General features: G+C 43.2%; 1 protein-coding gene across 1 annotated transcript in view; it reads right to left on the bottom strand.

The window, feature by feature from the left end:
• Window positions 1-1,320: 1,320 nt before the first annotated feature.
• Window positions 1,321-27,772, bottom strand: part of LOC124616432 — a 124,793-nt gene continuing 98,341 nt past the window's right edge. The window contains exon 9 of the mRNA XM_047144740.1: window positions 1,321-1,620. Coding sequence (XP_047000696.1) covers window positions 1,321-1,620 — 300 coding nt within the window. The remainder of the gene's footprint in view (window positions 1,621-27,772) is intronic.

The following is a 27,772-nucleotide window of genomic DNA, read 5'->3' as shown; positions in this document are numbered from 1 at the left end:
GTTAAGTGGTCAAAAGATAGAACTGAAGCCAATAATTACTGAAATCTCAATGCATAAGAGCTTTGTCATAGTATCACAAAGCGGGTCAGTAAACTGAATCGAGAGATGACAGCGTAAGGCATTTTAGGCGACAAAGCCCTTTTTAAAATGATTTAAATACAGCTCATTTTTATTGTCTTCATGGTTGTCTCTCTTGTAGCCCTCACGGTCTGATATTGAAACGTTTGGGATTTTTATCACTTTGGAAAATAAACACCCTGTAGTGTGGTGTCAATGGCAGTGAGGTGGTCGCGAAATAGTAGCATTCTACACCTACACGCCGAGCAAAGAGGAACACAGTTGCAATTTACTGTCTCTTGACTTCCTATCCTAAATATAAAACGATCTTAGAAACGATAGGTCTCCAACAACTATCTTTTTTGTGCGCTGACGAATTGTGAGTTGATGTGAATTCTTTAAATCTGTGTTTCAGCATAAGTGGAAGTTGTTTTCTGGCAGTACCAACATAAAGAGAAAACAAAGTTGCACTTGCGAAGATTGAGTTATTTTGTTGCTTTACGTACGGTATCCGGAAATAAGTTACAAAAATCCTTAGGTCTAATGTTGAATAAAGTAAAGAGAATTTATGATTTAGTGGTTTTGCTGATAGATATTTTGTTTTATCTGATTAATATCGTGTAGATCTCGCGACGAAATGTTGACATTGAAGAATTTTTAAATCAGTATAACAGATTCCGCATGGAGAAATGGCCTCAATTACTACTACTGAAAAGTGCAGACTCAACTGCGGAACCGAGAATAGGCACAGTATTGGTTTACGTTGCATGGATACTTCATGTGCGTCATTATTTGGCAAGTGTTTCACATACCCTGTGAAATGGACTATAGCGCATCGCCCATCGTTATTGTACATGAAAGCTCGCACTTATAAACGCTGCGCAGATTGATGTATTAGTTCCTCATAATTGAACTTACGTTCATTTAAAAAATTTCCGGAGAGCTTTCGCCTTGCATACATATCCGAACCCCCAGCTTCATTTTTTGATCTCCAACAATGCCTACAATTTGCATATTTCATTTTGATATATCCCAAAGAAGAAAGATAGCAGTATGCCTAGTTAGTAAACGATACCTAAAGGACATCGCCCTACTTCCAGTCAAGCACAGCCACTTCTACAGTAAACGTTGTGCCTGGTTCACTCCTGTAAAGTTTGTTAGAATTTGAACTTGGTCAGTTGAGTTGTCGGTACGCCGATGCGCGGTCGTCAGCGGTCTGCCGCCCAGTTGGCCGGCGGTTTCGGGGTCGGACAGCGCCTGCCTCTACGCGCTGATGGTGCTGATGCAGTCGAGACTCATTTCGAGCAGCTCGCCCCGGCGCTGCGCGATGCTGGGCCTCTGGGCGGATGCGGCGGCGCCGGCGCTGGGCCCCGCCGGCCACGCCCCCGGAGGCGGCAGCTCCGCCCCCAGCAGCGGCTGGCAGTCCAGGGATTCCCGGCTCAGCTGCAGCCCGGCTGCCGGCGCCTCGGGGGCGGAGATGACGGTGGCGGGGGCAGTCACAGCCGCTGGCGGGTCTTCACACGGCGTCATCACCGCCGACACACTCATGAACATGTACCAGTTCTGCAACACGGGACACCACCCCAGCCCTAAGACACAAACTTCGCAGGCAGCCAACAGTCTCAAACTTATACTTAGGGACAAGAGTAAATAAATAAGTGCCAAACGCCAAAATGTGCATACCGTTTTAAATCATGCGCCCGCGTGATTCTAGAATGTGAAAGAGAACATCTTGTGGTAGACGACGATATACAATAACAGGGACACTTTGCCCTGACATTTTAGAGCACTTTGATTTATGTTTTATTTAGGCCTCGCATTCCCAAGGGGCAGAAGCGTACTTTGTGCCGACCGTCCGAAAATACTGTAATCAGTTACTTTATGGTTTAAAATTTTGAAAAAAAGCGTTGTTTATACTCGATTATTCTACCAGATTCCAGAAATGTTTTGCCGGCCGGTGTGACCGAGCGGTTCTAGGCGCTTCAGTCTGGAACCGCGCAAACGCTACGGTCGCAGGTTCTAATCCTTTCTCGGGCATGGATGTGTGTGCAGTCCTTAGGTTAAATAGGTTTAAGTAGTTCTAAGTTCTAGGGGACTGATGACCTCACATGATAAGTCCCATAGTGCTCAGAGCCATTTGAACCAGAAATATTTTAAATTTTTCGGTTAAATTTTACCCAAAAATTGCATTTTTAGATTTTATTGTGCTGGACGTAAAGTACCGCTCACCTCTATCCCGTCGATAGTACATGCTAAGAGTCTGCTAAAAGATTTTTTCAGGTTCTGGGCCCTACTTACACACCAGTTTCACTTCAAAAAGTATGTTTTTAATATAAGCAAACAACAATTAACGAACATTAATTAAAACTTACGGGCTGAATTGCCGTGGTCCATATATAAAACTGCTTCTCCTTCCTGACGTTTCGTTCCTACTACGGGCAACATCTTCTGAGATGAGTCGGCGACTGGCAGCTAGACTTTTCTTTTTTTTTTCTTTATTGTATTTCAATTCCCAACGGGGTGGGTTGGCAGCAGTATATGCTGCTAGGCGTTTTTTTTCCTTATTGTTATTTTTAAACCTGTTGACAGGTAGGCCAGCAGCCGCTCTTTGGCCGCAGAGAAACACAAAAGATACAAATGAAGACAATGTGAGATAAAAATATGGTGGACATATAAACAGAGACAAACACTTTTTAAAATACATGGAGCCATTCACGGGCGTAGAGTCCAAGATAAAATTTGTTCAGACACTTGGACACATACAGAGACGAAAATTGTCACACGTGAACGTAGGTGCACAAAACGAATAACACTTAACCACTTAAGCGCAAAACGACGGCACACACAGAACACGAGGCGTTGATCTCCAGCACGCGAATGTTCACTAACCTTATACGTGTCCGGGGACCTGCCAAGAGAGGAGGAGGGGAGGTGGGAGAGGGGGAGGGGAGAGCAGATGCCATGGGGAGGGGAGATAGGGGGAAGGGTGGGAGGGGGAGGGGAAGCCCCAGGGGAAGAGGGGTGGAGGGAGGGGACGGGGGAAAAGAAAGAGAAGGGAAGGAGGGTGCCTAAGGGAAAGGACACAGGAAGTGGGGGCGGGGAGGATCAAAGTTGATAGGAGGGGTATATGAAGGGGAGAAGGACATCATCAGGGAGGGGGAGCTGGCGGAATCCACCTTGGGAGACGGTAAGGAGGGTGGAGAGATGGAGACCGGGTGGGACGTGGGAATACAGGCGTGGCAGTGGGCGGGGGTGGGAGAGGACGGGCGAGACAAGCGAGTGAGGAGGATCGAGTTTGCGGGAGGTGTACAGGATCCATATCCTATCAAGGAAAAGGAGGAGGTGGGGGAACCGACTGAGATCGTACAGGATCCACATTGGGGAGGGGAGACGGATGCGAGGCAGAGAGCATGACGTTCAAGGATTTGAAGGGAGTTATAAAAGGTAGGGGGTGGGGGGGTACGGAGATCCAGGCTGGATGAGCATAACAAAGGATAGGGCGGATGAGGGATTTATAGGTGTGGAGGATTGTGGAGGGGTCCAGACCCCACATACGGCCAGAAAGAAGCTTGAGGAGACGGAGTCGGGAGCGTGCCTTGGCTTGGATTGTCCGGAGATTGGGGGTCCAGGAGAGGCGACGGTCAAGGGTAACGCCAAGGTACTTGAGGTTGGGGGTGAGGGCGATAGGACGGCCATAGACGGTGAGATAGAAATCAAGCTGCTAGGCGCTGGAGGTCCCGCTTATATAGAGCGCTTAGATTGCGCCACCACTCATCACGTGCTTTCGACTTTAAAACTATCTCTGGCTAGTGGCATCTCTCTCGATTATAGGTAATCGATAGTCACTTCGTTGGTACAGAGCCGACCGCCACATCTTGTATAGTTTTAATCCTTCTTCTTTTTTACTAAAATTATTTTCGTCCTTGTAGATCTCTGTACCGAGAGAAGCATGTGATGAATGGTGGCGCCATCTAAGCGCTCTATATAAGCGGGACCTCCAGCGCCTAGCAGCCAGTCGCCGACTCACCTCAGAAGATGTTGCCCGCAGTAGGAACGAAACGTCAGGAAGCAGAAGCAGTTTTATATGTGGACCACGGCAATTCAGCCCGGAAGTTTTAATTAATGAAGACGCCGGCCAGGAAAGCTTACATGTTATGAACATTTCACGAAATTTTTTTAAATTTATTTTATGGTGGTCATAAACTACCACTGCTCACCCCCCTCTAATTTTCGGCTGTTTGTGATCTTACATAGAGGCGAACGCACGATCGACTACTAACCCCACTGCCATATTTTGCGACATCGATTATCTCGAGTACATGTGTTGCACGATGACCCATTCATTAAGACTGTTTTTTTCTCACATCAGTTTTGATGTATAATTAGAACAGTAATGCATTTTCCCATCACTCGCGTTAGCGTTTATTCGCTTCAATTACCTGGGCTGCAGGATGATTGTCAAGCAGGCGTCTACAGCGAACTCTGATCTCAAATAGCGATAGAATCAGTCCCGAGCTGTATTCTTACAAGTAATACACTTATTAATCTCCTCTCTGTCCAACGCCAGCATCTCGTCAGTTGAATGAATGCCTGCCAATAAAAGAAAATATAGTACCTTACACCCCAGCCTTTTTTCCTCACCAGCTTCTAGGTGAAGACTATGAGTGCGTCTGACACTAGTTTCGAGTCGTAACGTGAAATTGTTTCCCATGTCCAAACCCACCGTTCTGTGACAAGAGCTGCTGGTGCTTCATGATAGGGTACGTGCCCATATCGCCGGCCGAAGTGGCTGAGCGGTTCTAGGCGCTTCAGTCTGGAACCACGCGACCGCTTCGGTCGCAGGTTCGAAACGTGCCTCGGGCATCGATGTGTGTGATGTCCTTAGCTTAGTTAGGTTCAAATAGTTCTACATTCTAGGGGACTGATGTTAAGTCCCATAGTGCTCAGAGCCATTTTCGACCCCATATCAGGAATGGGGTAGCGCAGAAGTTACGCCAACTCAAATGGGAGACATGAGAGCACCTGCCCTATAGTCCTGATGTCTCCCCTCCCCTGCTCCCTCCCTCCCATGCGTTTTTCACATCATCGGTCCATAAAAAAGGCCTTGAACTGTCTACAATTCCATTCCAACGAGGATATGGAGCAGGGGGTTACAATCTTCGTCACGCAGCAGAACATCTTGTTTTACTGAATGGATATCTTCAACCTGCTGCATCGGTGGAATAATTTCCTCAGTGCTCATGGCGAATTTGTGTGGATGGCTTACCGAATCTGGAGTGTGGAGCATTCGAACGGAAACATTTTGATAGCCGCTTGTATTAACGGTAGCGAAGCAGTGGGACGCACATTACAGTTTCCCGAAACGCATTGAGATCCAGCAATTGTCCATTTAGCGATCCATCTTGATCTTGAGAAAGGATAACTAGTGTATTTGGCTTGGGAAACAGCAGAAAAAGTTGCACAGTATTCTGTCAACGTAATTCGTCACACTTTTTTTGAACTGTGCAGAAGAGACCTGATTACGAGAACATTGTTGTGTTAAAAAATTGCCAAGTACTGTACATGGAACACGACGTCGAGAAAACTCACTTGACCGAAAGGAGGTATTACACTTGAAAGATACGAGATTGTACCGGGTGATCAAAAAGTCAGTATAAATGTGAAAACTGAATAAATCACGGAAGAATGTAGATAGAGAGGTACAAATTGACACACATGTTTGGAATGACATGGGGTTTTATTAGAACCGAAAAAAAAATACAAAAGTTCAAAAAATGTCAGACACATGGCGCTTCATCTGATCAGAATAGCAATAATTAGCATAACAAAGTAACACAAAGCAAAGATGATGTTTTTTACAGGAAATGCTCAATATGTCCACCATCATTCCTCAACAATAGCTGTAGTCGAGGAATAATGTTGTGAACAACACCGGAAAGCATGTCCGGAGTTATGTGAGGCATTGGCGTCGGATGTTGTTTTTCAGCATCCCTAGAGATGTCTGTCGATCACGATACACTTGCGACTTCAGGTAACCCCAAACCCAATAATCGCACGGACTGAGGTCTGGGGACATGGGAGGCCAAGAATGACGAAAGTGGCGGCTCAGCACACGATCATCACCAAACGACGCGCGCAAGAGATCTTTCACGCCTCTGATAATACAGCTTCACTAAAAGCGCCTTTTCAGGTAACGTCAACCTGCTGCGACTGCTGGCACATCTGATTCTCTCTCTTATTACAGCTCCTTTTGCACACGATTGTCATGCGCAGTCACTGACGTTTTGCTGTCCAGTGCCATCTGTCTGACTTTTGTGAACTTTGTTTTTTTTTTGTTCTAATAAAACCCCATGTCATTCCAAGCATGCGTGTCAATTTTACCTCTCTACCTACATAATTCCGTGGTTTAATAAGTTTTCAAATTTATACTGACTTTTTGATCACCCGGTATTCAACGATGCGTCAATTTGTTTAGCTTATGCGGTACATCCAAAAACCGCTGAATGCTTCTACATGCGTCTACTGCTTTACGAAATAAGGGGACCGATGTTGATTGACGATTTCGTGTAGTAAACCGCTACATCTGACAATCGTATTGAGAGTATTGTCAGCGCCTTGGAAAAATACAAACAGTGGGAACAATCACCGAGGAAGGCTATCCAAGCACAACACCGGATCAAGTGCGAGAGCTTTTCACAATTATTCTAACATCATGTAATCGCTCAGATCCCAACAGACAATGGTTAAAATTTTGCCGGAGCACAGAACGACGGCCCGGATTTGGAAGTAGGAAGTAACGTATGACAACTGCTTATTCAATGAGGACCTGACAGAAGATCGGTGTTCACTGATAACCAGTCAGAATTTGATCTAACTTGAAATACAAGAATCCCTTAATTCTACATTTATCGAACGCAACCGCTGGATCTAAGCTTAGCGCGCGCTCGAAGACGTAAATGCTTATGGTTGCGTACTAGAACCAAAAACTCTCAGAACTTTTGCTGATGACATCTCCCGACTCTGGCTCATTCATTTCAAGCAATCTAGTCTTTCAGAAGGGGACATACTTCAGTTTATATAATTTACAGGAACTGAAATACACGTAGCGCTTGCTTCGCGGAAGATCCGCTTTGACAATAAAACGTTGACTTACATTCCCACACCTGCAGCCTTTCATGTCCGCGCTAATCAGGAACAAACGCTAGGGGGAAAAATAATAAAACTACTGTCCATTTTTTGTCTTTTCCGAAGAACGTGGCCACTGGACCCAAGAAGATACTAAAGTTCACAGAAAAAAAGCAGAAACTGCAAAGTATTAACCGGTGTTTTCTACGCCTATACAGAGGACATAAAATGTCAGATTGCGGGAAGAAGGAAAGAGCATTTTGTGCTAACAATAAGAAACCACATCACAAGTCGATTATACGTCGAAGACATGACGTGTAAGAAAGCAGCATAGAGCAACGTCACATCTGTTCGTAAAACAGATGCAACTCCACGCACCTTTATCTTCTTGCAAATTGCTCACGTGTGCATCGTTGGACCAACAGGACTAAGTAAACTCACTCGATGTGTGCTAGACAACAAAAGAAGATCTGACATTGCCTGCCATAGATCAACGACAACTTAGTGTTTGCATATTACAACCTCACACTAGCTCCTCACAGGGGTGTACTCTTGTCAGTTTCGAAACTAGCGGAATGTGGACTAATTCTATAACTAACATCAACTCATATGAAAGTAACCACTACTTAACGCCTCAGTTCAGAGTTCTACAAGATATTAAGAACGTGACACATGTGTGCACACTGCAGTTAGATGATACACAGGCAGGTTCCCAAGAAGATATGTCCATCAAGCTTTTAATTGATAGCGATCATTATTGGAAGATTATCATATTTCTAATTCCAATGTTCTGTTTCCCACAATATTCGGTTGGGTCCTCAGTGGCTTCAGATCTGTCGCCTCTGCGACTTTAGCTGCTGTTAACTTTGTGCTTCACACTCAAATCCCCACAGAGGACCAATTGAGACGATTCTGGGATCTAGATGATACTGGCATAACTACACATGATGCGGTAAAGAATGCCCTCCTGTAAGAATTTTAGGCATCTTATCTTGTGCAGGATCATCGAAGAGTCGTTCGTTTCCTAAGAAACAAAATATTATTTTATATTCTACTAACCTACTGAACGCAGAAAGTAGGTTTCCATGTCTACATAAAAGACGTCTTAGCAACGATTCCTTAAAGGACCCCACCGCGTCTTATGTTGGAGTACATTACAAAGAACCATGTAGGGTTCGCTCCTGAAGACCCCAAGTAACACCATGTTCCACCTTCCACATCATGCAGCTACGAAGGAGAAACTTGGTAAAATAAAATAGAGCATCGTTTTTGACGAGTTTTCATACGAGATAAACGCACGCTCTCTTAACAACACTTTAAAGACGGGACCAAATCTTGTGCCAGAAACACTTGCCGTTATGATACGATTCCGAATACAACCCGTGGCTGTTATAAGCGAATTGCGCAGGCATTTCTGCAACTTATCTTGCACGAATACGGCAGAAACTTAACAAGATTTCTATGCCACTAAGTTTTTCATGATAGTCATGTGAACTACCATACGATGAACGAAGTAACGACTTACCGTTTCACTAGATTTCCATTCTGCCTAGCATGCAGTCCATTACAGCTTTCGGCAACGCTGAAAGAACACGCATCTAGACCTGAGACCGCATTTCACGTCACCGTACAGATAACAGCCAACAATCTTTTCATGGATGACTTCGCGGTTATTGCAGATGACGACAATAATGCTATAGCTATGTATTACGAAATAACGGCCCTTCTGAAAACATCGAACTTTCAGTTAGCGAAATGGGCCACTACTTCGGATCAGTTACAGGACATATGGAGTACCGAAGGACGAGAGATTACTACAGCTACTGAAGTTTTAGGCGTATATTGGAACACAGCAACGGACATCATCTACATTAACACAGATAATGTCACAGAAAAATTATCTGAGAACGTACCTTGAAAACGAAACTCTTACAGACTGTAGCTAAATTTTACGATCCACTAAGATTATTATCTCCTGTGTCAATTATGGCAAAACTATATTTCAAGAAACCTGTCTTAAGGGAATTGACTGGAATGGGTTGCTACCCAACAACCTGGCAACACTTGGTAGTTCACTTCACCTCCATTGTCTTCCATCAGTATACCGCCCCACGATGGATATCAACTACCAAAGATCGCCACTTTCAAATTCGCGTATTTTGTGATGCTTCGGAACGAGCGTATGGCGTAGCTCCGTACGTCTACAGTGTTTTACACGCAACACAATGATTCACTTGACCTGTGGCAAGAACAGACTTGCACATCTCAAAAGGGTAACGCTGACATATGTCGAACTTCTAGGTGCACTTGTGTGAGTGCGATTGCTAAGATATTTCTGCACAGCTAGAGGATACGACATTACTCATGCAGTGTTGTGGACGAACACTGCAGTGACCTTAGGCTGGATACACAGTGATGTGAAGCGATGGAAGACTTTCATCTGTAATAGAATGACAGAAATTCACACGCGTACATCCTACAGTGCAGACATTGAACTGGAAATGATAACCCAGTGGATCACTTAACACGGCGACTTCTTGGCAAATTGATCCAATCTGTGTGTGTTAGGTGGGAAAAACCGCCATGTCTTGCACACCTAGAAGAATGTTGGCCATCTGCTACTCCAAATATGCGTCACGACCTCCCGGAAGAAAGACGGAATGTAAAAACTTGAGTAGATGTAGTACTCTCTCGTGCTTCGGTACTCCATATGTCCTGTAACTGATCTGAAGAAGTGGCCCATTTCGCTAACTGAAAGTTCAATATTTTCACAAGGGCTGTTAGCTCGTAATGCATAGCAGTTGCTATATCTCCCATATCAACACATTTGTGACGGCATTACAGAGATTTGCTAGTAGGCGTGGACTGCCGCATACCTTCTACACTGACAATGCAAAGACCTTTCACGTCACTAACAGAGAATTGTCGGAACTATGGAACTCACTAACCACCTCAGAGACCCAAATCTTACTCGTCAAAAACGGAATCACTTGGAAGTTCATTGCACCACGGGCGTCTTGGTGAGAAAGATGGTGGGAGAGGATGGTGGGCATCGTCAAATGATGCTTACGGAAAACGTTGGGACGATCAAGTCTAACTTCATAGCGACTCTACACCATCTTGGTCAGCATCGAAGCTGCATTAAACTCAAGGCCAATCTCTCCAGATGAAGCAGAACCTCTGACAACAGCACGCTTTCTCGATGTTGAAGGCCTTTTAAATGTGACCACTGGACCACTTTACCACTGGACTTACCGACACACACTCTGAACAAAGAATTTAAACTACATCAAAAACTAGTACACGACATTTGGAGAAGATGGACCAAGGAGTATCTCATGGAGCTTAGGAGCTTCCACGAAGCTGCAGGCATATGTGCAAGATGTACTGACTTCCGACCAGGTGATCTTACTGTGATTCAAAATGATGGACGATCAAGTCACATGTGAAGTAAAGGGAAAGTAGAAAGATGTGTACAGAGAAGAAACAATAAAGTAAGGACGACAATATTGATTACGACAGAAGGACAGCAGATAGCACTTCCGATTCAGCTGGTCACCCCCCTGGAAGTTCACTAGTGTGGGGAGGATGTTACAAAGTGAAGTTGTCCGCACATTTATATCTCTGATTAGTAATACTCTTCGTAAGACATAAGATGATGTAAACTCTTATTATATGTGTGTTCAGTGACTGTTAAATATATTGTATTTCAAATCGCTGCTTGCTACTGTGGTTCACGACAAATTGCAACTTTCTCGTGATAGTGACAACATTGATTTCCGTCTTGTTCACATACATACTGAGCACGACTTCCTCAATGAAGCTGAGAGTCGCCTTTCAGCATTGTTGGTGAAAGCATTACATCCAGAGGTCAGGGTGATATGAAGATGTGGCGGGAATAAAGAATATAATACTCTGCAACGTGTACGTTATGTAAACAATAGCCCCACGCGAGGATCGTAGACTGTGCAGATCGAAATATCAATGGAGAGAAACAACCTGGCTGCGGCACAGCAGCGATAAGTGCCCGGCAGTAAAGTTTTACGACCTAGAGGGGTGGCGAGAATCTGAAGACGACCCGCTGACTGTGAAGAGCGCTACAGTATTCCTTTTGTCAATAGCTTGCATTGCGACTGCGGAACCATCGTAGTACTGGAACTGACGCGACACTGCAATAAGAAAGAAAGAGGTCTGACAGTCAAGTAACTACCACGATTTGAATAAAAAAAATATTTTAGTGATGACTTGTATTTGACAAGATCAGAAGAATAATAGGAGTAATTAGTCCAATACAACATTGTTATGTAAAGAAACCACACAATATGACTATGAGAACAATTATTATTTTATGCATTACGTTATTATCATTTATATACTTTCAATTAAGTTCATTTAATGTTTAATTCGAGTCATTAAATGTTACTTTAACTCTAAGGATTTTCTTTTGACTTCACTCACAGTTCACCTAGAGTCAACCTGCTCCCTTTTGGATGAACGACGCTCAGGTCAGCAGTCCGACGGGTTATACGGCATTATCATTAGCAGGGAGAACGAAACAGTCCGGCATATCTTGTGGCTGGGATATGTAGGACGAACACTGCGCGAAATATCAGTACGTCTCCTCAGAACCTGACCTCAGGTCGCGAAGATACTGAGATTTAAAAGCGTCACTAGGACAAGGATATACCGCGGGTATCTACAGACAGGGAAAACCATCGTGGCTTGGCGGGATTCGCCAAAGTGGCTCTGAGCGACAGCAAGTGGCCCCAACACAGCGTGTAGTAAGCAGTCTCACTTGCACATTTGTTGACAAGCAGTTTCACATGACACTTACCCACAGTAAAGTTTCCTACAAAAACCCAATTTCATTATACAATCTGAATGAAATAATTTTGGTTACTACGTCGTGTCATTATGAAAACACTAAAATGTGTTTCATAATGATGTGAACTAATACTTAAAATTATGAAGAAGAAAAAAATTGCAATATCCAAATAATAGAGAGTAATTAAATTTAAGGAAGACATTTGTCTAGGCAACACACATAAGGGATTAACATTGCAGGATTGCAGGTGAATGCAAGTTTGAGATAAGTCATTGCAAATATGAAACGCTGGGATATTAATAACCGATATAACTGCCAGAATGTGTGCAGATGCCGGATGTCACTTTCTAGGATGAGGTTCTATGCCTGTTGCACTTGGTCGGTCAATACAAGGACGGTTAATGCTGTATCAGGATGACGCTGGAGCTGCCCTCCAGTGATGTCCCATACGTGCACGATTGGAGACAGATCTGATGATCGAGCATCCCAAGACAACAGGTCGACACTCAGTAGAGCATGTTAAGGCTACAGCAGCAGTGAGTGGGCGAGCGTTAACCTGTTGGAAAACACCAATTGGAAGGTCGTTTATGAATGGTAGCGCAACAGGTCAAATCACCAGACTGACGAACAAATTTGTAGCGATGGTGCGTGGGAAAACTACTAGAGTGTTCTTGCTGTCATACGAAATCGGACCCCCAGATCATAACTCCAGGTGTGAGTTGCTGTGTATCCAGCATTCAGACAGTTTGGTTGAAGGACCTTAACTAGCCTCCTTCTAACCAACGTACAACCATCACTGGCACCGAGGCAGGAGCACCTTTCATCAAAATACACAACAGACCTCCTCCCTGCCCTGTCTCGCGAATGGCGATGGGTTGGTTTCAGTGGAAAGCACGCCATAGGGCATCTGGCTCGGAGCTGGCCTTTAAGTAAACGATTTGAAGCAGTTCGTTGTGTCACTGTGGTTCCAAACGCTGCTCAAATGGCTGCTGCAGAAGCAGTACGACGTCCCAGAGCCGTACACCTAACACGATGGTCGTCCCTCTCAGTAGTTCCAAGTGCCTGTCCGGATTCCAGGCTTCTTGCGACTACACATTCTCGGGGCCACCGCTATCAGCAGCCATGCACAGTGGATACATTCCTGCCAAGTCTTTCTGCAATACCGTAGAAGGAGTATCTATATCCTCGTAGCCCTATTACACAACCTCATTCAAACTCACAAGGAATACCTTGCGTTCGAGGCCGCAAAAGACTAATAGCGTTTTCCGTATTCGACGCCCCCACAATATTGACTGCCCACGGCAACAGGATCGGGCTCGGGCTGGAGGCATTCAATGGTGAGCACATTATGAGGCTATGGAGCACATTTGATATGCTTAATCGACAAGTAACTCACAACAGCGTTAGTGGTGTTGATACAAAGCAGAGCAACAGCAACGATAGGCCGGCCGAAGTGGCCGTGCGGTTAAAGGCGCTGCAGTCTGGAACCGCAAGACCGCTACGGTCGCAGGTTCGAATCCTGCCTCGGGCATGGATGTTTGTGATGTCCTTAGGTTAGTTAGGTTTAACTAGTTCTAAGTTCTAGGGGACTAATGACCTCAGCAGTTGAGTCCCATAGTGCTCAGAGCCATTTTTTGAACAGCAACGATAAACAAAGCAAATATCGCATCATATCTACAACAGTTGATGTAGTTCGCATTTCTTCAGAAAGGAACCCAAGGTATTTCACAGAGTGAGGAAGAAGTAACATATGTAATATTAGCGTTTCTGTAAAATGAGCCAGTGAAATGTGTGGTGTCGTATAGGCTCGACTGTGCGGACGATGTAGATGAGGAGTACAATGATGGTGATACGTGCCTCACAACCGAAAGTTATACTGAAACAGGTGTCGATCCATGTAGTTCATCATCCTTGTCGGACAGGGAGACACAAATACCGCGTCCAGTGAAACGGACTAAAGGATAATCGTTGTCCAAGGAGCGGGTACTAAACATAATTACGTACGTGAAAGATCATCCGCAGCACAGTAAAAAAGCAAATTACGAACAGATTTCAAAGAGGTTTGCAGCAATATGACCGTGTATAGGAAAAATTACGGGTATTCAAGAGAGGACAAGTTGTGCTTGATACAAAAACTGGTGTTTGTGCGCTTCAAAGATGCTCGGTACAATTTACAGGATGGACATGATAGTGATCTACTTCGTTACGCACATCAACGGCTTAACTCATTCATATACAATTATGCCGACTATCAATCTGGATGGTAAATTGGCTGAAAAGTTATTTACTTTGCTGCGAGAAGCTGGAGGTTCTCTGCCCCCTATGATTCTTTCTCGTGTGCGTGATCAGTTGGGAATACGTCACACCAAAGAAGAATGAGAAAACGGGCGTAAGAGAACTACAACTAGGATATGAACTCCGTTTTTGGACAATATCTCGTCGAAATAACTTGCTTATGCTCGATTCCTGGGATGAGTATAAAAATTATACTCCTTCAGAGCATCCCATCTCCCCTGAAAAGTGTGTGATATACCACACGGAACCACCGGTCAATTTCTGCCTCTGGATGTTTATTTTTCCGTGCCTATAAAACCTATTATCACCCGATCTGCAGCAACGCGTTAAAGCATAGCCAGTTTCACGTATGCTCCATGATAAACTGTTACACATTCGGTTGCACGCCATCACATTCAATCAGTTCTCATCACTCCGTTATAATCATTCTTTTGTAGTGGATACCGAGATGAACGTCCTCCACGGTTGTAACTGTCTTGTTGGTGCGAACGTCTTTATCTCTATGCCACGCCATTTGTCATTTAGTGTTCATGTTAGAAGTTAACAGTGTGTTTTGAATTCCTCTTGGATGTCAACGATGTCCATTTTGTGAAGTGGAATACATACATCCTGTAGAAAGTTGATTTCTATATCTCCCGGACACTCATATTCCGTCGTCCTCCTAATACACATAGTGAGTGAGTAGCAGCTATTATTTTTCCTTTCTTAATTGTTAACACAACAACTTCAGGTGAGAATTACTAAACATTGAAGTTACTACCTCACATTCAAGAGTTTTCTTGCCAGTGAATTGTTATTAATGGCATCTTTGTCAAATTTTAAGGCATTATTGACTATCATCAACTCACAACGTCCAATCCCAAAGGTAACTAACGATCGCAACCTTTATAGCGTGTATTTAAAGCAAATATGATTTGCATCGTCACAGTTTAATAGAGCCACTCCTACGCGACTGACGTGAACTTTGAAAAGACATCATGTTTCATATGTAGAAACGTGCATTCCAACTTCGTTTATGTCATACAACCACTTCTTGGTTATGTGATTTTTTTCCGTCAGTGTACGTTAGCCAATTTCATTATTTAGGTAGTTTTCTATATAATCGGAACATTTATTATCTCTGTAGCCTGGTGGGAATTTAAGGAGATGGGACCTCGATAAACTGAGTAAACCAGAGGTTGTACAGAGTTTCAGTGACAGCATAAGGGAACAATTGACAGGAATGAGGGGAAGAAATACAGTAGAAGACGAATGGGTAGCTCTGAGGGATGAAGTAGTGAAGGCAGCAGAGGATCAAGTAGGTAAAAAGACGAGGGCTAGTAGAAATCCTTGGGTAACAGAAGAAATATTGAGTTTAATGGATGAAAGGAGAAAATATAAAAATGCAGTAAATGAAGCAGGGAAAAGAAATACAAACGTCTCAAAAATGAGACCGACAGGAAGTGCAAAATGGCTAAGCAGGCATGGCTAGAGGACAAATGTAAGGATGTAGAGGCTTATCTCACTAGGGGTAAGATAGATACAGCCAACAGGAAAATTAAAGAGACCCTTTGAGAAATGAGAGCCACTTGTATGAATATCAAGAGCTCAGATGGAAACCCAGTTCTAAGCAAAGAGGGGAAAGCAGAAAGGTGCAAGGAGTATATAGAGGGTCTATACAAGGGCGATGTACTTGAGGACAATATTATCTAAATGGAAGAGGATGTAGATGAAGATGAAATGGGAGATACGATACTGTGTGAAGAGTTTGACAGAGCACTGAAAGACCTGAGTCGCAACAAGGCCCCAGGAGTAGACAACATTCCATTAGAACTACTGACGGCCTTGGGAGAGCCAGTCCTGACAAAACTCTACCATCTGGTGAGCAAGATGTACGAGACAGGCGAAATACCCTCAGACTTCAAGAAGAATATAATAATTCTAATCCCAAAGAAAGCAGGTGTTGACAGATGTGAAAATTACCGAACTATCACTTTAATAAGTCACAGCTGCAAAATACTAACGCGAATTAGTTACAGACGAATGGAAAAACTAGTAGAAGCCGACCTCGGGGAAGATCAGTTTGGATTCCGTAGAAATGTTGGAACACGTGAGGCAATACTGACCTTACGACTTATCTTAGAAGAAAGATTAAGGAAAGGCAAACCTACGATTCTAGCATTTGTAGACTTAGAGAAAGCTTTTGACAATGTTGACTGGAATACTCTCTTTCAAATTCTGAAGGTGGCAGGGGAAAATACAGGGAGCGAAACGCTATTTACAATTTGTACAGAAACCAGATGGCAGTTATAAGAGTCGAGGGGCCTGAAAGGGAAGCAGTGGTTGGTAAGGGAGTGAGATAGGGTTGTAGCCTCTCCCCGATGTTATTCAATCTGTATATTGAGCAAGCAGTAAAGGAAACAAAAGAAAAATTCGGAGTAGGTATTAAAATCCAGGGAGAAGAAATAAAAACTTTGAGGTTCGCCGATGACATTGTAATTCTGTCAGAGACAGCAAAGGACTTGGAAGAGCAGTTGAATGGAATGGACAGTGTCTTGAAAGGAGGGTATAAGATGAGCATCAACAAAAGCGAAACGAGGATAATGGAATGTAGTCGAATTAAGTCGGGTGATGCTGAGGGAATTAGATTAGGAAAGGAGACACTTAAAGTAGTAAAGGAGTTTTGCTATTTGGGGACCAAAATAACTGATTATGGTCGAAGTAGAGAGGATATAAAATGTAGACTGGCAATGGCAAGGAAAGCGTTTCTGATGAAGAGAAATTTGTTAATATCGAGTATAGATTTAAGTGTCAGGAAAGTATTTCTATGGAGTGAAGTGAAACATGGACAATAAATAGTTTGGACAAGAAGAGAATAGAAGCTTTCGAAATGTGGTGCTATAGAAGAATGTTGAAGATTAGGTGGGTAGATCACGTAACTAATGAGGAAGTATTGAATAGGATTGGGGAGAAGAGAAGTTTGTGACACAACTTGACTAGAAGAAGGGATCGGTTGGTAGGACATGTCCTGAGGCACCAAGAGATCACAAATTTAGCATTGGAGGGCAGCGTGGAGGGTAAAAATCGTAGAGGGAGACCAAGAGATGAATGCACTAATCAGATTCAGAAGGATGTAGGTTTCAGTGGGTACTGGGAGATGAAGAAGCTTGCACAGGATAGACTAGCATGGAGAGCTGTACCAAACCAGTCTCAGGACTGAAGACCACAACAACAACAGCCTGTTATTTGGCTTGTAAGAAACTTAATAGTAAATGCATGTCACCTGTAACCAGTCGTCACTCGTCAGTCAACTGGAATGTGCCAGTGAGACTGTAATCTGCTACATGTGAAGTCATCGTCTGAGCCATATACTGTGGTACAGGTATGCATATCCAGAAAGTCAGTTCAGCACTCCTCAGCTCCTGAAGTATGATAAAATTGCTTGAGGATCTCCAAACAACAGCGAAGCTGTTTGTATGACTTCACCACCACTTTAATGACGTTAAGCAAAATTTGTGCTTCTAAGGACGAAAATTAGGGAAACCATTCATCAAAACATGGGACTGATTTATGCATCAAGCTTTAAGGGACTCGGAAATATTTTAAAAACACAGGATACCTAAGAGTAAAAGGAAAACTTGCAAGGTAAATGAAGATTAGAAGAATTAAAACTGGTTGTCTAAGAAGTTAGACGTTGTGGATGTGTAGAGACGAAAAGAATAATACAGGATACAACGTAACCCGTCGACATGCAGGTAAATTTAAAGGAAAAGAGGATTACAGCCCGTAGTTTGATTGGAAGATGAGTATCGGCTTTTTGACAGTTCACCTCTCATTTAGGCTGTATTCACTCTCTTGTTAAACGGCTGAAGGTACTAGTAAGACTGTGTAGGAAGAAGGGGTAAATGCATGGAATAAATTAATTAAGTGGCGACACTAGAGGCTTAACTGGGTTAAAAAGTGCCCTGGGCAAACTTTGTGTTGGAGCTTTCCCCTCAGCCCGCCTCTTCCTGTCCGAAACGCCATCCGCTTTTCTTTTTAATTCTCATCGTTTCTTTGCCTAATAACTCTTTTCCTGCAATGAAAACGACTCTGTAATGTAAAAGGGCACACATTTCAGTAATTTTTTTTATGATACAGTATAAAACATGGAACAACATATACTCGAAAGTCACAATAACTGCGACAGTGACATTATTAAATTTTCAGTTTTCCAATGCCAGTCAATACAAAGTGGTTACAAATAGAATAATAGATGTAAAAAATACTTTTTACATTGTTTCCTTGGTCTTCTGGGCAGGAGAGGAATGATTTCTCTTAGTCGCCGAAAGAAGGAACATGCTTCTCCGTGTTAGGGAGAGGTGATCTGTGGTGTCACCGCCAGACACCACACTTGCTAGGTGGTAGCCTTTAAATCGGCCGCGGTCCATTAGTATACGTCGGACCCGCGTGTCGCCACTGTCAGTGATTGCAGACCGAGCGCCACCACACGGCAGGTCTAAAGAGACTTCATAGCACTCGCCCAGTTGTACAGCCGACTTTGCTAGCGAAGCTACACTGACCGATACGCTCTCATTTGCCGAGACGATAGTTAGCATAGCCTTCAGCTACGTCATTTGCTATGACCTAGCAAGGCGCCATAGCATTTTATAATTATATATTGAAGCATGTACAGTCAAGAGAGATGTTCTACAATTATGGATTAAAGTTAAGTATTCCAAGAACTACGTTCTTTTCTTTATAGGATAAGTACTTTACCTTGTTCCAGACCTCACGCCAATCTGCGTGAGCTTAACAGCGTGCATTTCGGCCTCCTCTAGCAACACGGTGTTGGCTCGTCTGCCAACACTTCATGATCTTAAGAATCTGAACATAGTTAAATACCAAGCTGCTCATGATTTCCTTTAACACATCTCCACCTCTTTCCTATTTTGCCGCCCTCCAATCATATCATTTTTAACTTGTTTTATTAAGTCAGTTTCTTGTCTGTCTGTCTGTTAGGTACAAATTTTGTAGTTGATTTTAAACTAACATTCTTATGAGCTAAAGACTTAAAATTTTAAAATAGCTCAGAACCGTATGACAGTGCAATGTTAACTTGCTTTCTTGTGAACCTGTACGGAAGGGGTGGGGGTTGAGGTGATAAAGTTCGATAACACTTGACATCTCGGCTGTCCTGCAGGACTAGAATGTTCTGTAGGTTGCATGTGAGTGGATGGGCACAGTTGAGCAGACAGGGGTAAGAGGAGATGGACAGAGAGCTGCGAGGAGGTGATGGGTCCTATACATGTGACATACACGCACACGGCCATGGCTGCAGTTTTTATATAAATAATTACTTTAAAAAATGTAGTCTCATCAAAATGTCTTAATTCCATTGAGAAATTTCACACACGCAAGACTCAAAAGGAGAAAATTATTTATGTAAATATAAATTTTTAATATAAAACATTTTTAAATGGGAGTAATAATTGTAATATAATTTCTTCTAGCCCCATATACACTCCAAACCCCATACAAATAGACCTGAAACTTTTGGCTGCGAATTTTTAGTAGCTATTGCAATACTTGTAAGATTTGTAACGAAAAACGCCAGGCACATACAATATTCAGTAGTTAGTAGGTGAACTATCCATGCATCTATTAAGTAGTGCATGTGCCTTAAGTTTTTGGCTATAAATTTAAAAAGTGCTATCATAGTTACAGAACTTCTTAAGCAGAAATTTTCAGGACTCCCTATACGGACTTAGGAATCTGTATGGGGCAAGGAGAAATTATTTTGTACTTTTTAGTGCAATTTAAAAACGTGTTATATTAAACATTTATTTTTCTTTAAATAATTGGTTCTTCTTTCCTTCTTCCCCTTCCCCTTCCACTTCTATTTTGACCTACCTCATTTTTATCATTTTCCACATATCAGGTTTAGTTACTAAATGAATAAAATGATTAACTGCGCCCCCAAGGAAACGGCAGCCAGGATATGCACCATGGCTGCCACGTCAAAATTACACAACTGGCCGACACAGACTCATACTGGAATTTTCTACAAATGAGTGACTTTTGTTGTATACAGGGTGTTACAAAAAGGTACGACCAAAATTTCAGGAAACATTCCTCACACACAAAGAAACAAAATAAGTTATGTGGACATGTGTCCGGAAACGCTTACTTTCCATGATAGAGCTCATTTTATTACTTCTCTTCAAATCACATTAATCATGGAATGGGAACACACAGCAACAGAACGTACCAGCGTGACTTCAAACACTTTGTTACAGGAAATGTTCAAAATGTCCTCCGTTAGCGAGGATACATGTATCCACCCTACGTCGTATGGAATCCCTGATGCGCTGATGCAGCCCTGGAGAATGGCGTATTGTATCACAGCCGTCCACAATACGAGCACGAAGAGTCTCTACATTTGGTACCGGGGTTGCGAAGACAAGAGCTTTCAAATGCCCCCATAAAAGAAAGTCAAGAGAGTTGAGGTCAGGAGAGCGTGGAGGCCAGGGAATTGGTCTGCCTCTACCAATCCATCGGTCACCGAATCTGTTGTTGAGAAGCGTACGAACACTTCGACTGAAATGTGCAGGAGCTCCATCGTGCATGAACCACATGTTGTGTCGTACTTGTCAAGGCACATGTTCTAGCTGCACAGGTAGAGTATCCCGTATGAAATCACGATAACGTGCTCCACTGAGCGTAGGTGGAAGAACATGGGGCCCAATCAAGACATCACCAACAATGCCTGCCCAAACGTCACAGAAAATCTGTGTTGATGACGTGATTGCACAATTGCGTGCAGATTCTCGTCAGCCCACACATGTTGATTGTGAAAATTTACAATTTGATCACGTTGGAATGAAGCCTCATCCGTAAAGAGAACGTTTGCACTGACATGAGGATTGACATATTGTTGGATGAACCATTCGCAGAAGTGTACCCATGGAGGCCAATCAGCTGCTGATAGTGCCTGCACACGCTGTACATGGTACGGAAACAACTGGTTCTCCCGTAGCACTCTCCATACAGTGACGTGGTCAACAATACCGTGTACAGCAGCAACTTCTCTGACGCTGACCAGCAACTTCTCTGACGCTGACATTAGGGTTATCGTCAACTGCACGAAGAATTGCCTCGTCAATTGCAGGTGTCCTCGTCGTTCTAGGTCTTCCCCAGTTGCGAGTCATAGGCTGGAATGTTCCGTGCTCCCTAAGACGCCGATCAATTGCTTCGAACGTCTTCCTGTCGGGACACCTTCGTTCTGGAAATCTGTCTCGATACAAACGTACCGCGCCACGGCTATTGCCCCGTGCTAATCCATACATCAAATGTGCATCTGCCAACTCCGCATTTTTAAACATTGCACTAACTGCAAAACCACGTTCGTGATGAACACTAACCTGTTGATGCTACGTACTGATGTGCTTGATGCTAGTACTGTAGAGCAATGAGTCGCATGTCAACACAAGCACCGAAGTCAACATTACCTTCCTTCAATTGGGCCAACTGTCGGTGAATCGAGGAAGTACAGTACATACTGACGAAACTAAAATGAGCTCTAACATGGAAATTAAGCGTTTCCGGACACATGTCCACATAACATCTTTTCTTTATTTGTGTGTGAGGAATGTTTCCTGAAAGTTTGGCCGTGCCTTTTTGTAACACCCTGTATAAATTAGTATATGCTTCAATTATTACTGAAAGATGTAGAAAAGTGTAACTAATGGCATGAGATTTACTTCTGTTGTAACACAAGATCGTATAAGAGTAACTTACGATCAGAATACAAATTATGATAAGTAAATTCTGGTGGAAGGCGAATGTACCACACAAATGCCAATAACGAAGGGTATGCCTCAAAGATGCGTAATAGGACCTTTAATGTTATCAGTATACCTAAACTTATCAGATAGAAACAGCACCACTATTATATCATTCGCTGATGATGCTGTGGTGAACTAGTAGCTATTGATGTCAGAAGTCCGTACGAAATGGCGGAAATGCTCTGGTGTCCGAAATGTAAGGACGAAAGAAACTTCCACATGATGTTTCGCTGAGTTGCAATAATGACTTTGTGGACGATGTGCTGGAACCGCAAGACTGCTACGGTCGCAGGTTCGAATCCTGCCTCGGGCATGGATGTTTGTGATGTCCTTAGGTTTAACTAGTTCTAAGTTCTAGGGGACTAATGACCTCAGCAGTTGAGTCCCATAGTGCTCAGAGCCATTTGAACCATTTGGACGATGTGGCCTATTCTACAGCTTATTTTAGATCTTCTGATTATATTTATATGTTTTGACGATGCCATTACGGCCTTATCACTTTAGGGCATGGTGTAGAAAAGATATGAGGATGGTCATTACGGACTGAAACCGGTCATTGTGAATAGAATTGGTATTGTGATCAAAAACTGGAATAAAAAACATCCTTATGGTTTAGCAACACGGACAGTATGGCAGACTGAGTGAATGTGTGAGCTCCGAAAGCTTCATTGCTTAAAATGCCGAGCACGTCCCTTTGACGCATTGGCTCTTTGTGTATGAGCTCGTTTGTCCTCGTTTATCGGTCTTGTCAGTGCTCCGGTCCTCACTGTGATAATTCAGTAATTATCCTGTGTCGTCGAACCTACCTTTGAATCTGCAGTATGTAGTGTTACCTCACAGTACCTTGTTACGTAGCATGGCAAAGTTTGCGTTTCTTCCCACCTCGCTCTGAGGCTGTTTGCAACCGCTCGCCTCTGGCCCTGCTGTGTTTTACATTGGCATTACGCCTTATTGACATTCCAATTTCCCCAAAGCTAATCTTCTCTGTTCTGAATTCACCTTGCAGAACTTCAAAAAATTTGAACAATAAAATTATTCTGCTGCGCAGGAGCACTATCACTGTAACACTGAGCGGCGAGTGTACCATATTCAAAGGTTTGACGGTCAGTAGACCGATACAACATCATGCCCCCAACACCATAACACCTGGACTACCAAAATGATCGTGTTCGCCGCGGTCTAGGGCGCTGCAGTCATGGACTGTGCGGCTGGTCCCGGCGGAGGTTCGAGTCCTCCCTCGGGTATGGGTGTGTGTGTTTGTCCTTAAGATAATTTAGCTTAAGCAGTGTGTAAGCTTAGGGACTGATCACCTTAGCAGTTAAATCCCATAATATTTCACAAATTTTTGATCGTGTTCATCAATGGTGGAAACACCATCATATAGCGAGAGATAGGAACAGGTAATTCACCTAGAAACGTTGACGAATATGGTCGTTTCGATGGTTTATGGTGGGGGAGACAATGTTGCATGGGCGTACTAACCTCCATATCTTTGAACACGGCACGCTAACAAGCCAACGTTATTGTGACACTGTGCTCCTTCACCGTGTTCGTCTTTTCATGTGTGCATTGAACTCTGAGTTCATTTTTATGGCTGACAGTGTGTGACAACATCAAACAGCTCAGGTGGAGGCTCCTGGGAGGAGGCGGTGGTTGGAGAATGGACTTAACTTCCGGTTTCCCTGACTTAAATCCCTCAGAGTACGTGTGAAATACGTTTGAGAGAGGTGTTGTAGCACGTCCACATGTACGAATGTCTATCAAGCAGTTGCAAACACGGCGGTAGAGGAATGGAACGCCCTTCGGCAAGATCTCCTTACCAACCTTGGCCAGCATTCACTGCCGTACTTGGTGACCACACTATCTATTAAGAACCATGTTCCGCCTCTTTTAAGGTCCAGGCGACTGTCACGAGTCACGAATACGTCAGTGTATTTATAGCGTTTGAATAAAAGTGTTGTTTCTGTTCGTCTCATTATGCATTTCTTCCAGTTAACTTCTTTTCTTTACTGTAGCAGTTATTTTTACGTATAGTCCAAATTTCACCGAGCTGTGTTTAAAGTGACACGTCATGCGAAATTTACTTTAATCCTTTAGTTTTGCACCCCACTCTCAGCGAACGCGACTGTAAATAACAGATTAGGCCGCATGCAACACATAGACACTCATTTCTCCCTCGTTTAGTACGCTAAAAGGAGAGGAAAAACGATATTTTTGGTATAAACTGTACACTAGCTTGCGGAGTATATCTGTAGGTATAGATGTAGATGTAGATGTAGATGTAGAACAATGTAAGGAAAGAGAAACGAGGAGAAACAATAAAATAATTTTGTGGGTCGCAAACGTTCTTTTAGTATTCTAAACACGTGACAGAAGCCTTTACAAACATCAGCATGTATCTATACGCGAAAAGCAACCTTTAAATCTGCATTTAAGAGTCTTGAATCGGCTTCCCTGCTGAAAAGTGGTTAAAAAGCTCTGAAATTTCGCTTCCGCACTAACAGACGTTCCATGAACCTGGGAAGTGTGTGTGCTGGTAGGAAACAGCTCTCAGCTTTAGAGAAAGTCGCGAGGCACGGCGCGGCTGGTGAGGCGCAGGGAGCGCTCTGCGGAGGCGGCGGGCTGGCTGCCAGGCAGGCAGACGTAATTACCGACGAGTAATTAAGCGCGCGCTCCGCCTTTGTGCTCCGGAATTTGCTTTGCCCTGCCCCGTCACTAGTATTTGACGATAAGTCGGATGGAATGGATTCGGTGCGAGATGGGGGCTGAGAGCAAAGCTGCCGCTAGTGGTATCGGGTGAAGCCACTCTGCGATTCCTTCGAGGCGCAGCTGGGAGGAGATACAAACAGCAAGCATACTTACCCAGTAACGTTTCGGAAAATTGAGAGAATAAATGCAGCGAGTGAAATCATGCTCTCAGAATCCGTACAGTAACGTAACAGTATCGTAAGTGCTGAAGATTGCAGAGGGGTACAGTGTACACTCTTCAACATAAATCCTGGCCGGAATTAGCTGTCGCAGATAGATGAGTCGTTAATTTAATGTACCAATAAAACTGGCCCCCCTCAGAATCCTACGTCCAGCGAGATGTATGGCCTGGCAAGACTATAGGATGCAAAAGTTTCTGGAAGAAGCGTAGCCTTCCTCACGAGCTAATACAGTACTCTATTTGCTATTAGTCTAATGGCTAAACATCGCACAATGTAAACACAAAGAACAGAGTGAGTCCACTGCTTCATTTATTTTTTAAAACATATTCCGTCTATCTGCTATATGTTTCTTCCTACTGGAACTCCAAAGATAATTTGCTTCACTTTCTAAACATCCAGAAAAAATGTCTGCTGAATAGCTCATGCTTATGCTCAACAGTTTCCTGGTCGTACAGCCAGATGGCATCTACCTAGATGATTGCGACATGGCAACCCTTGCACACGGTTCTGTTCTCGAACTGACTACGCTAAAATTGCTTACTATTGTTGCTTAAATTTGTACATAAGAAACTTTGGTACACGAATCATGAAGCAAACTGTTTGCCTCCCCATGAAATTGTTCGCATCAAGCAAAATATGTGCGCCTAGGATCTACGCCTGTGCTTATATTACTATGAGTGTATTTATCAACTGTAAACTTTTAATTTTAAGTTCTAGTATTTGTATCGCAGTTACGTATTAGATTTTGCACACCTCAATCTTATGAATGTTGTTTCTGCTTTATAAAATAAACTCGCAAGTAGAAAAAGGTGACGTTGTTCGCTTTGCGTTTAGTAGAAGGGTTAACGCAGAGGAACTGGCTCAGAACATCTATATCGTGTGTGGGACGAGTATTATTGCAAAATTCACGAGAGAATTTTCTTGTTCAAGAAAAATCGTTCTCGCGTAAACTATTTTCTACATTCAGGAAATCTCGATTATTGACATGAGTGCTGAACTGCGACAGCAAAGGTTCAGAAGTCAGTTTTAGGAGTACTGCATGCCGTAATTCAAGTGGTGACTGTTACTTCATTTCTGCTTGAACATCGTCAGTTCTCTCATTGAACATTTCTGTCCAGTACTGTGACAAGTGACAAGTTATGATACTTTAATGCTAACTTCTTAAGAAGAAATTAACGGCTGAGCGTAATAAAAGAAATCTCCTCGAGCAAAGAGCAGTGTGAAAATATAATGTTTCGCATCTGGTGGCACAAAAAGGATGTTGTGCGTTTCTAACTGCTCCGTAGAGCAGTGACTATCGAAGATGGCGTTTGTCGCCAACTCGTGAGACAGGTTTTGGTCGCAGTGTAAGAAAAACGACCAACAAGATCTCTTCAAGTGTTGCTACTGCACGATAACACCCGTCTGCGTTCTGCTGATTTAAAAAAATAAAATAAAAAATAAATAAAATAAAATAAAATAAAATAAATAAAAAAAAGTTATCCAAAAGTGTTTCTATCCTTCACACACATATTATTGTTAACTTGCGCCCTCAAGTTTTTACCCTTACCATTCCTTATTGAACAGTCCTTTTTCTGATGAAAGTGCAATTCAAATCTGGCTTGACGATGTCTTTAACTCCGAACCAGTAGGTTTTATTTCTCTGTGAACTTTTCTAACAGCATAATACGATTTTGCGATTTTGTGCACTTTATCCCGATTGTAGCTCCTGTGTGAACCACTACCTACACCTCAAACGATGCGCTTCTTAGCAAAATCTTAAAACAACTGACAAAAGTTGATATTTCGGATACCATCTATGTTTTATAATATTAGTCAAAAGCCAAAGCTGTCATTCGAGTCTGAATAGCCCATTATAATACTTTTACACAAGATCTTTCATTTTCGACAATCTTTATGATACAAATATACGTGGTGAAAATTATTGAACTATATGAAAATATACGCAAATTAGTTACAAACTACGGCGTGCACACACTTTATGCAACATGTAAGCGTCACTAAAGATATTCAGATTTAGGCTAAGACATGTTCGATATGCCTGCCATAATTGGCGATGATGTGGCGCAGACGGATAGCGAAATTCTGCATGACCCACCGATCTGTAGGAGTATCAATGCTGTCGATGATCTCCTGAATGACTGTTTTCAGCTCAGCAAAGGTTTTGGGGTTATTGCTGCAGACCTTGTCTTCAGTATAGCCTCACAAAAACGACTCGCATGTGCTCAGATCCGGAGAATATGGCGGCCATTCGAGCGCCAGGCCAGTGACCTCTGGGTACCCCAAAGCCAGAATGCGGTCCCCGAAGTGCTCCTCCACGACATCAAACACTCTCCTGCTTCGATGGGGTCGAACTCCATCTCTCAAGAACCACATCTTGTCGAAATTAGGGTCGCTTTGGATAATGGGGATGAAATCATCTTCCAAAACCTTCACGTACTGTGCCATCAAGGAATAACGCACAGATTATTCCGTGACTGGACATTGCACGCCACAGAGTCACCCGATTAGGGTGAAAAGACTTCTCGATCGCGAAATGCGTACTATCAGTCCCACAAATCCGCTCAGTACCGTGACATTTTCACGCGCAAATGGCCGACAACAACAAGGCACGTGCATTTGCGGATACTAATTCCCATCATGCCACGCGGCCAACCGTACAGTTTGAACGTCCTAAAGGAAACCGATCAGAAGTTATGACGATTTTATTTCATGTGTTCTATAACTGTCACCCA

Source organism: Schistocerca americana, chromosome 5 (genome assembly GCF_021461395.2).
Source record: "Schistocerca americana isolate TAMUIC-IGC-003095 chromosome 5, iqSchAmer2.1, whole genome shotgun sequence".
NCBI classification, from domain to species: Eukaryota; Metazoa; Arthropoda; class Insecta; order Orthoptera; family Acrididae; genus Schistocerca; species Schistocerca americana.
Note: the sequence above shows the minus strand (reverse complement) of the source record. Positions and strands in the feature narration are given on the sequence as shown.